Raw genomic sequence first — 11,210 nt, 5'->3', positions numbered from 1 at the left:
TTGGTTTCATTTTAGAGCACTCAATCAAATATTAATCTATGCACTAAGTATTTACACAGCCTATGTCCAATCACAGTATGTTAAATGAACGCAGCGTACGAAATTTCGGCTACGATTTTAAGAAAACCTTCATTATGTTTCCGCGAAAACATTGTGTGTTCCAAATATCGTACTGATCGCCTCATTGCAAAACACTTTCCTCGTGTCTTATCGAAATTGTCGAATTTGACAGAGAACAGAAATTTTGTAAACGTTTCTGTTAAAGAAAATATAAACAACTGATTCTATAGCCGTTATTTCGCCGTTTTTCTGCTCAGCTTTAAGGAAAGAAATTTGACGTCATTCAAGAACGAGTCGACAGAGGCGAACTTAAGTGCATGGCAAAAGTTTACTTTCCGACGGTTAAAGCCGTTCATTTTACGCTGTGCATGGATGCAGAGAAATCATCATAAACAGGTTATTAAACTCTAGTTTTCACATCCATGATTTTTGTTACTAGGTTGCTCTCAGAGAGATTGGTACAGTTGTTTCAAAAATACCCAAGCCTGATTGTCAGGTTTCAACAGGACATCATGGAGTTCGTCAGCGGCCTTAAGAACCTTGGGCCGTCCAAAGAGAACTTCTTCGTTCACTTGGTAAGTAGAACAAAAAGACGATAAGAAAAAGCGAACTTTAACTGATAAAGAAAGTAACTAGCCGTTCAGGGTTGGGAATCCGATAGAAAACACTCATACGTTGAATAGCAGTCATCGTCTAGCTTCTCTCTATAATATCCGTAAATCATTCAGAAAACAGGTAATTAGAATGCTCAAACTTATAGGTTGAAGTTTTTATCTTTTTCCAACACCAAATTCTCCTAACTGATATTCAAGAAAATGTGTAGCAGCTAGAGGGGAGAATCTAAATCTTGAGAGTGTTCAGATCTTGAGAGTTTAAGTGTCGAAGAGCAGTGTTTCTTGCTGCTGCCACGAAGGAGAAAGAAGAAAGCCTTGACATAAATTTATTGCACTTTGATAGGTTTGGGTGATTGGCGAGTTTGCATCGTCTTCACATGAAGGTGGATGTACAGTGCTACATATCGTCCAATATTTTGAGGTATTTTCTTATTTTCTGTTTGATGACAACGTGAATAATGTTGCCTCTTTCATCTAATTATAACTTCTCAACTCTGCTTCATTTTAAAAGGCGCAACTTATTTTAACTCGGTAACTGGAAGCTTCTCTTTCTACCGTGGACTTGTTGTTTTTATTTGTTTATTTATTTATCTACTAGGCACTTGAAGCTTTGTCGTATGAAGTTTTAGGGCAGAGCGTACCACGGAAGGTATTTGACATCATTAGTAGTGATGCTGTCTTTTCTAAGCTCATTATCACCCTCGTCATTGCTAAGGACTGTGCAAATGAGCTGTGAAGCGTGGATGATAGTACGCCAGCTATCCTTTCCCGATAACTGCTCAACAGTTTGTTTTTCGTTTTTTAGGTGTCGTTTAGCGGAAGACTTGTCTCAGTTTTAATGACAACACTTGCCAAGGTAGGATCTGATTTATAATATAATTCGTCATTTTCCCTCGGTTGTCACTTATTTATCACTTGCTTTTGATGTCACTTTCCGGCTGTGTGATCCAAAGTGAGTGAGCGGGCACAATCTTTTTGATGATTTGTTGTAAGTTAATCGTCGGAACCAGAAATAATTACTAAAAGATAAGCTGTCTGTTGTAAAGATTACTTACTGCGGCCTTAGCTATAGGAGTGAAAGAGATTCTTGCTATAGTCTTGTTTTCTTTCTTTGTAGCTTGCTTCAAGGTGTCAGGATGTAATGCAGAGAGCTATTTTATGCTTGAGCAAAGTAGTACGGCAAAAACCTGTGAGTTGGCTTTCGTTTTGTTTTGTCTGCTACTTGTTGTGGTGGAGTGCTCGTTACCCTCTCTTGCGTTTTATTGATTTATAGTTTGACTTTACCTTATTTGTGTTTTGACAGACCTTTGCCTATTAACAAAACACGTTTCCTATTTTTAAGGAGCTTCTTTCAGACCCAGACTGCTACCCAGATCTTCTAGTACGAGCGCAAGAACTTATCAATCTTCTTAAACTACCCAAGTAAGCGATTCCAATATTATTTCTCATTGCTCAACGTTTTTTTTCCTTTTTCTGCCCTTCTCTTACTAAAACTCTAAGGAGAATGACGCTGTGCTACGTTCGAGCCGTGACCCGCTTGTTGTGTTTGGTTCGTATTTGCAAAGGTTGCAAAGTTTGAACCTTTCTTTGCCACAGTAATACTTACCACAGTAATACTTACCTTTCTTTGCCACAGTAATACTTACAACAGTAATACTTACCTTTCTTTGCCACAGTAATACTTACCACAGTAAAACTTACCTTTCTTTGCCACAGTAATACTTACCACAGTAATACTTACCTTTCTTTGCCACAGTAATACTTACAACAGTAATACTTACCTTTCTTTGCCACAGTAATACTTACCACAGTAATACTTACCTTTCTTTGCCACAGTAATACTTACAACAGTAATACTTACCTTTCTTTGCCACAGTAATACTTACCACAGTAATACTTACCTTTCTTTGCCACAGTAATACTTACCACAGTAATACTTACCTTTCTTTGCCACAGTAATACTTACCACAGTAAAACTTACCTTTCTTTGCCACAGTAATACTTACCACAGTAATACTTACCTTTCTTTGCCACAGTAATACTTACCACAGTAATACTTACCTTTCTTTGCCACAGTAATACTTACCACAGTAAAACTTACCTTTCTTTGCCACAGTAATACTTACCACAGTAATACTTACCTTTCTTTGCCACAGTAATACTTACAACAGTAATACTTACCTTTCTTTGCCACAGTAATACTTACCACAGTAAAACTTACCTTTCTTTGCCACAGTAATACTTGCCACAGTAAAACTTACCTCTCTTTGCCACAGTAATACTTACCACAGTAATACTTACCTTTCTTTGCCACAGTAATACTTACCTTTCTTTGCCACAGTAATACTTACCTGGCGTTTATCTCCTCCTGTAGAGGAGCAGGGAATAGGCACTTGCGAGCCCGGGAGCAAAATACTTGAATTTCGCGTCAGTGTAGATAGCAGAGCTTGGCTCACGAAACTCTTCACTTCATGAACTAACCAGAAAAATTTTTCTACCTTATTAAATTCAGTGTGGCACCTGTGATCCTGAGCCCGGATGCAGAAGTTTACAGCGGAAGGTATGTCAGTAGAATAATTGTTGAAGCCTCTCGTCCTCGCCCAACTATTTCAAACATGAGCTTGTCTCCCATGCGGTGTCAGGCGTTTATTACACCAGTGTTTCCTGCTCTGTAGCTTTTCTTTATGTGACTTTGTTTCTTTCTTTCAGGTGGCACAGAGACCGAAACGCTTCTATACCTCTTCTGTTACGAACCTGTGACACCATTCTCTCCTCGTAAATTGAAGACTACCATAGGAACGCATGGCTTTCATAGCTAGAAGTAGAAGGTTGACTATATGAAATATGCGAGCGTTAAAATAGTTTTGGAAACTTAGTAAAGTTTTTCCCGATAAATAGTTTTTTTTTTTAAGAATTCAGTAGAGGGCTTACAAAGTTCATAAACTGATCTTGGAATTGTGTAATCCAAATATGACAACACATTACCTGATTCTTGATGTTTATAAGCTTCATGAACTACTTTTCTCAGCTTTCATTTTTCATCAATCGTACGCGTGGAAATCATGATCATAGAATTGGTGTCTTCCCCTCCCCCATAAATGAGTTAAGGTCAAAAGTCAAAGGTATAGACAAGCAGATAACTACAATGTTTCAATGACTTGGTAAAAGTAATTTATTTTCTTCTCTCCATTTTTTACGAATGCGCAGAACATAGTCATTTTATTTAATTTGACCTACAGAGAGTTAAAAAAAAAAGAAAGTATGTTATAATTTCTAAGAAATTCATTTGAAAAAAATGTGAATTAATTTGTACAGAATATGCGAAGAGAAGTTATGTGGTCAATGTGTACAACGATCCGATTCAACACTTTTAATCTACCTGATTCGTCTTTTATAGAAGTAAATTCTACCTTTTACATAAATTTCGGAATTGCTTGCCACATAACCCTAGCCGTGTAATAATAAAAATAGTTAAGTAACGGTGGCACTGCTAATGATGATAAAGATATTAATAGTGGTAATGATATCACTAACTGAGCCTTGCTTAGATTCCAGCTGCCCCACAGATTCTTCCACACGCCAAAACAGTACCCCTTTTTTCCTGAGTCATTTCTAGTTTTCTTGTTAATGTTACCGTTATAATACCATTGGGATTCGTATCAGACGATGTATTTTATGAGAGCGACACTTTTTAACCAAATGATTTGATATTTCGGCCTTTAATCCATGGTATAGTGACTGTAGTAGCTAAGTTTTTATTCGGGAGCAGATTATCGATCTCCAAAGAGGAATCTTTAAGAGAGCACTTGAAATATTTCACTCGGCAGCCATTGGTTGTCACGCGACTTTGTTTAAGTGAGAATTTTTATGATGTCCCAGGCCCTTATTTGGCAAGTGACCCGGGTGATGTGGACTTAATTTAGGTCCATCTCCCTGACCCCCGGGCCCTCCGGGCAGAGCTTCTAAAATAACAGCCGCTGATAAGAAAACAACATAGGTTAACAAAAGAATACCTCCCGAACGTTTATCCAATCTCCAACTATTTCGATGTATCACTAGTAATGTCGCTAAAACTGTGCCAAACAGGCACAAAGACGTATAAACTACATGTCCACTGTGAATTAAAACGACGCTGTTTGGATGAACAACAGTTGTGGCTAAAAACCATGGAAGACCCAAGCAGAGGACGTCAAAAATATTACTGCCAACACAGTTAGCCAAGGCCATGTCTCCCATTCCGTGTTTAGCGACCACAAGACTTGCTATGGCATCTGGGACACTAGAACCAGCTGCCAATAATGTCAATCCCATGATGCATTCTGGTATATCAAAAGTCTCGCCTATGATTGACACAGTCCATACGAGTACGTACGATATGAGAGCCATCCATAGGATGGATACTACGAACGTGACTGGATACCAGTTCTCCCAACCTTTCTTGCGACAGTCGGGCATTGTGAGAAAGAAAAGGATGTGGACTGGTAACATAATCACCCAGATCACTAATTTAAAAGAACTTTTAGGAATTTCGAACGGGGATTTTGCCGAGAAACCGTGAGCTTGAGAAGACGAGCTATCGGGATCACTTATTTCCTTGCCTTCGCTGTCATTTTCTTCATTTTCTTTCATTCTTTTGTCGCTGTTAATTTCTTTGTCTCCTAAATCCTCTTCCCTGAATTTTTCCAGGGCCTCTTGACCATTGCCTTTTCCTATGTCATTTTCCCGGGGGTCCTCCATCGGGACCATTTCAAATCCCTTCTGTAACTGGCAAAACTTTTTGCAAACTCTCTCGAACAAACCTTCGAGTTTCTTATTGAAGCACATAATTATGATATAACCAAAATATAAGAATGGAAACACCAAGGCTTCGTACCAGTGAATTATGTTATCTTCTATAACAATTAACAAAGCGGTCAGATGTACAGTGTACGCCACAGAATCCCTCAAAAGCGGCCACATGCGAAGAGCTATAGAAATACCAGAGCACAGCCCACAAATGGCCGATATGAAGAGAATATTGAACATAGTGGAACCAATAATGGTGCCCAGGCCTATATCACCCTCACCCATGAATACGGACGCGATTGCGATGAACAGCGTGGGCATGGAACTACCAGCAGCCATGAATGTCGCGCCTGCAACGTCTGTCGGGATACGTAACCTAAAGCGGGTAAAAATGTATTTTGAAGATCACTATAACGAGAACTTGACTTCCACAGCTCAGTAAATTTGTTTTTCCCAAATTAACGCAGACGATTTTATTTTATTTTTTGGAACTTTTTACAGTTAATCTGTGAACTCTAGAAACAAAAAAAGTGTGGTCACATTAGCAGTTAATTAATTTCTGACAGCCTTTCCCTCAAAGATTCCAGTTGCTTGCTGGCTCTAAAGATGTCAAAAAGGATCAAATGCACCAATAATGCTAAAACGTATCCCTTTCGTTCATCTCTAAAAACCGAAAATGACTTAGTTTATTACTCACTGTTTGCATAGTTTTTCAAGTGAAGCACAAAAATAATGATCACATAACACTGCGAGTGCTCCAAAGCAGTACAAGCAGACCAGGGTGTGTAGAACAACGGCTCCTTCTCGCCTCTGCTGCAGTGAGAACAGCGTTTCATACTGCAGCACATTGATAATCTTATGGCTGCTACAGTTGAAGAAGTGCCGTTTAACGTGACGAATATGATGAAGGACGCTGAGTTTCCTGGGAAGTCGATCCATGGTTATGGTTTTATCCTGTCATCTGTTCCCAGGAACAAGCTACACCTGAAATGAAAACAGTTTTGAAAGATAACAGATCATGATTAATACCTTGGTCTATCTCTGAGTAGTTCCTGCCGTTACTGTCCACTCGATCAGCTGTGGTTTAAACTTTCTACCAATTTTAAGGAAAGTCAAGAGAAATAGATAATATCATAAGCTTGCTCGTATTTCGCAGTACCTGACGTTCAACTCGGGTTTTGAGCTTCTTACAGATTTTCTAGCTTTGCGGGTGTTTTTTTTTTTTTTTCATCGCTTTCGACAAATGAGCTGCTAAGTTGTGCTGAGTTACGTTAATTTCCGACAAAAAGTTTAAATCGTAGGCGATCATGAGTCGATAAACGCCCAGGGATCGTCAAAATCATAAGCCTTACATGTGAATCCCTCCTTCCTTCCAACATGGTAACATGGTAACATGGTAACATGGTAACATGGTAACATGGTAACATGGTAACATGGTAACATGGTAACATGGTAACATGGTTGGAGGTTCATGGTGGGAAAAGATAACAGAATACTCCGCCACCAAATGAGCAGTTAGTTTATTAACACATATCAAAATCTCCTCGATTTCCGCCACTGAGCCGTACATGTTAGACCTACTGCTAGCAAGGGTAATTTCAAAACCTATATTTTTCGCTTAGCAGCAAGGCAGCACCTCGATAAATGTAGCAATACCAAGAAAAATCAAGTACATAACAAGGAAAAGAACGCCTAGTTTTTCGTCTAACCGCCATTTGTTCAGAGCTATCAGTAACACTGTACAAATGATACTAGCTATTAAAATCCCTGAAGTAAAAAATATGTTCTCGCTTTGAATGTGAACTGCACTGTTTGGAGTGATTATAGTAGTTTTGATCATCCAAGGAATTCCAAGACATAGCATGTCGAAAACATTGCTGCCAATACAGTTTGATACAGCCATGTCTCCGCTTCCTTGTTTGGCGACCACCAAGCTAGCAATGGCGTCTGGGAGACTGCTGCCTGCAGCAAGGAATGTCATGCCCATGACACATTCTGGGATATTGTAAGTGAATCCTACAAGAGATACCATCCATACTAAAATGTATGACAACCCACCCATCCAGAAGGCCGAAACTGTAAACGTTACTAGGTAAAATTTTCGCCATTCCTTCTTACGGCAATCTGGAATTGTTATATAAAATAAAAATATAGAAGGTAATGTGAAAATCCAAACTATTCTTGAGAAAAATCCTTCTGGTGCTTTAAAACGTTTTCCTTCCTCGTGGGAGGAATTGCTTTCTAAAGTTTCAGCTTCATTATCCTGAACTTCCTCATCAATTTCAGAATCTGCTTCGGCGTTCGGTTTTATCATCCGATCTTTCATTTTCATGGACCATTCTTCGATATTTGAGTTGAAATACATCACTACAATGTAAACAAAATAGGAGATGAAAAAGGCGGCGCTTTCGTACCAATGAACTTTCCGATCGTAAATCGAAATCATTAAAATGATTACACTAATTATATACATGGTAGAATCTCTAAAAAGCGGATACCAGCTCAAACGCATCGTCAAACCAGCACCAATACCACACAAGGCTATGATGAAAAGTGTGTTGAATATAGTGGAGCCAACTATTGTTCCGAGGCCAATGTCTCCTTCCGTGAAAAATGTCGATATTATTGAGATGAAGAGTGTCGGTGCAGAACTTCCCACAGCCATGAAGGTAGCACCGGCCACATCTGGTTTGAGACCCAAACATTTGGTTATTCGGTTCAGCGATGCCACGAAGTAGTCGTCGCAGACAACAGTCAGAGCGCAAAAGATATGGAGGCAGACTAGAAGATGAAACGCAACTCCTCCGTAAAATCTCTGCTCTTGGTTGAAGAGATCAGGAGGGAACTCTTCAATTCTTGGAGGCCTACAGGATCTTATTTCACAATTCTCGTTAGCGATGAGCGATAGAGAGCTATCATGGTACAGTAGATCCATATCTTACTGGTTAGATCGCGGTAACCATATCATACTTCACTGGGATGTGTATCGGTTAGAGCTTGTTGGGTGGAATCACGAAAAGTAATCTCGTTTACACTTGGAACATTGTTGTCTGCCAACTCACCATTAGCCTGCAGGCTTGACCTTAATTTGTCACGCCCCGCTTAGAATAATCATCGTATCAAACATTGTTGACCTCAACTTTCACTCGAAGTTCAATTTCTGATTTCAATGCCCCGAGAAAAAAAATCGATCTCTCAGGAAAGCTCGTTGCTGAAAGCATTAACGAATAGCCTCGAGCTCCACTCAAGAAAACTGTTCTGTCCTTCAGAAAATTCTAGCGACGAATCGAGGGAGAAAATGAACGTATAAATCACGACCATATAATAATAATGATAAGATAGCGACTTTTTCCGATTGACACCTTCCAACAACATTCCCAGAAGATGACCGATTGATCACGTTAACAGGTGGCCAAACGGGTGTGTTGAAAGATAATTGGTTAATGCCCTGTACTTGTTGAATTAAATCCACCCAAGAAAATTTGTCGCCTTTACATGAATAGTCATTTTAGCTCAATAATGCTCATCTGATTATTCTTCTCCATTATTATCTGTCTTTACTTTTCTGAACACTCATGATATAAACTTTTTTATATTCTCTTGCAATCTGTGCTCACCTGCTCGTTATAAAAGAAATTACTTTTCAAGTGGCCGTGATTAATTTCTGCCTGAGTGTTTTATGTTTTAATCACGTTTAGCACTCTCTCTATGACTCAGTTATTTTGAAAATAGTTAATCTTAAAATCAAAGTTGCACGTTTTCTTTTGCTCAGTGAACTTTAGACCTAACTTTCGTTGAAGAAATAGTGTTTCGCTTTTTGGATTTATCTTGGCTAAGAGCTTTAAATAAGTTCATTTCGTATAGATCCAAAAAATATTTTAGTATTTCATCAATACAAACAGCCACAAGTAGAGCTCCTTCAGGTATCAAAAGGACTCTAGGTCCCCAAGATATTACAGCGCCTCAATCATTTAAGCTTTATTATGCTTTGAGACGATTGATTAATTGAATCAAGCAGGTCATTGAATGAAGGTTGTATTCTTTATTTTAAACAATGAAGGGGTGGATCTTTTGTTAAACGGACGTTCCTGGACTGTAAAGAAAATTTCAGTTGAGAAACTCTTAGAAATTATAGACTGAAACTTAACCGCAACACAATTTTGAACATTGCCTGGGTAAAAAAAGCATTTTTTTTCTCCTACGTCGGGTTACACTTTCCACAGGTTTACCGGCGTGTTCACCCACGCGGGGTGTTATGAGAACACCAGAAACGTTTGCGAGATGTGATCAAATTTTGACCAATCAGAGCGGGCGTAGAGCATAGTTATGTTCTAATCAAACATAAATATACACTGATCACCGAAATACGACGAAATCAGGCAAACGAAATCACGCAAATTAGTGACAGTATATTAGCTCGTATTTAACCCAAAGTTTGACTGCATGAAATCAAAGGAAACGCATATCAATAGTCTTATTTTATATTCTACAGAGGACGCCTTATGTCCTGTCTGTAATCTTATACAAGATAAAATTCTACTGAGACAATCCCTCTCAGGTGTGACTTCCAACTTAAGAAAAGTGCGACCAAAATAAAAACAAAAATTAGGTCTTTTTTCTTTTAATGAAAAAATTTTTTTCTTTAAAAAATAAACTTTGATATCGATAGCTATCTCACGACGTCAAATTGTATCGTTTATGTGCCTCAGATAAAATTCTGCGTATATAGAATGTTTCCTTTTTAACTTCGAAAGTATTCCGAACGTTGGACTCGCAGCTGTGAAAGGTTTTCCAACCGCTTTTCACTAACGGAGGGAGACGCCAATGTTTTTGGGCAAGTGCGCTGGACTCACGATCCACATCTGCGGGCTCGAGCCCAAGCCGAGTAGTGTTTTTTAGCGAGCTTCTCTAATCTTACAGTGCCTTTCTCCATCCAGGAGTTAAAAATGGTTTCCCGTAGCAGATAATCAACGATGAATCAGCACTGATCCCGTCTATGAAGATTATTGATTTTTTTGTCGCTACACGCGGTAGAAGCTTGGGTCATTACCCAGTGTTACAGTTATTGGCAGTTCAGTATCAAGCTGATGTATTTGACAAGAACCGTTCTCTTTTGCCGTTGACTTTGAAAATGGCTTTAATTGCCCGTGAAAACAACCCGAAAAATCAAGACTGATATAACCCATTAAACTCTGTTGGGAGATAAATTAGAAATCGCTGCCTCTAAACATCTTACCTGTTGTTAAATTTCTACAAAGTCATAAAACTGCTCGTTTGATGGTATACTCGACAGCGCAGGGAAGATAAATATCATGGAAAATATATATGACAATGGCACCTTTCACCCGCTGAGAAAAAAATAACAAGATCAACAGCTCATGACTATGAGTGATGTCAACTTGAACAGTGTCGCTTACCTACATCAACAGGCGGTCGGACTTCTCTCTCTAAAATACTCTCTTAATTTAATTTTGTGTTGAGGAATCCTTTTTCTTGAGGAAGAGTCTTTTAGGGTCAATGTGCGTTCAGTCTAATGAGGAGGTAAATGGTAAAGCTTCAGATCAGTTTACTCTGATATCTCTTTCAGTGGCTGCTTGGAGTTCTGGCGATGTACCTGCGCGTTACAGGTGTCTCAAGGGTAATGAATGAAAACACTTGAAAACACAACGTTAGGATTAGCCACCAGGCCTCTTAGCGCACCAACAGCCTGGCGTGTCATCTAGCATGGAGCTCTTTGAACGAGAGTTTTGA

The 11,210-nt window shown here is 39.0% G+C and overlaps 3 protein-coding genes across 4 annotated transcripts in view; 1 reads left to right on the top strand and 2 right to left on the bottom strand.

The window, feature by feature from the left end:
* The window catches only part of LOC111338109 (AP-5 complex subunit zeta-1), a 15,687-nt gene extending 11,534 nt beyond the window's left edge, over positions 1–4,153 (top strand). The window contains exons 18-25 of the mRNA XM_022944532.2: positions 500–635; positions 1,018–1,095; positions 1,273–1,323; positions 1,480–1,530; positions 1,792–1,863; positions 2,017–2,096; positions 3,187–3,234; positions 3,384–4,153. Of these exons, the coding sequence (XP_022800267.2) occupies positions 500–635; positions 1,018–1,095; positions 1,273–1,323; positions 1,480–1,530; positions 1,792–1,863; positions 2,017–2,096; positions 3,187–3,234; positions 3,384–3,453 (586 nt within the window). The 3' untranslated portion in view covers positions 3,454–4,153. The remainder of the gene's footprint in view (positions 1–499; positions 636–1,017; positions 1,096–1,272; positions 1,324–1,479; positions 1,531–1,791; positions 1,864–2,016; positions 2,097–3,186; positions 3,235–3,383) is intronic.
* LOC111338110 (sodium/potassium/calcium exchanger 5) lies at positions 3,829–11,077 on the bottom strand. 2 transcript variants are annotated; one of them, XM_022944535.2, is made up of 3 exons: positions 10,877–11,077; positions 6,157–6,443; positions 3,829–5,835 (listed from the first exon to the last, which is right to left on the bottom strand). In XM_022944535.2, the coding sequence occupies exons 2-3, from the start codon at positions 6,396–6,398 to the stop codon at positions 4,512–4,514; spliced, it is 1,566 nt and encodes a 521-aa protein (XP_022800270.2). In that variant the 5' UTR covers positions 6,399–6,443; positions 10,877–11,077; the 3' UTR covers positions 3,829–4,511. The 2 variants fall into 2 exon arrangements, with proteins under 2 accessions (XP_022800270.2, XP_022800269.2); XM_022944534.2 differs by lacking the exon at positions 10,877–11,077 and having other exon boundaries at positions 6,157–6,819.
* Positions 6,963–8,848, bottom strand: LOC111338111 (sodium/potassium/calcium exchanger 5). The gene has a single exon (XM_022944536.2). It carries the CDS (start codon positions 8,392–8,394, stop codon positions 7,078–7,080), a length of 1,317 nt encoding a protein of 438 aa, XP_022800271.2. The 5' UTR covers positions 8,395–8,848; the 3' UTR covers positions 6,963–7,077.
* Positions 11,078–11,210: the final 133 nt, after the last annotated feature.

This window comes from Stylophora pistillata, chromosome 10, assembly GCF_964205215.1.
Source record: "Stylophora pistillata chromosome 10, jaStyPist1.2, whole genome shotgun sequence".
Classification (NCBI taxonomy): domain Eukaryota; kingdom Metazoa; phylum Cnidaria; class Anthozoa; order Scleractinia; family Pocilloporidae; genus Stylophora; species Stylophora pistillata.
This window is presented reverse-complemented; position numbering and strand designations above follow the sequence as displayed.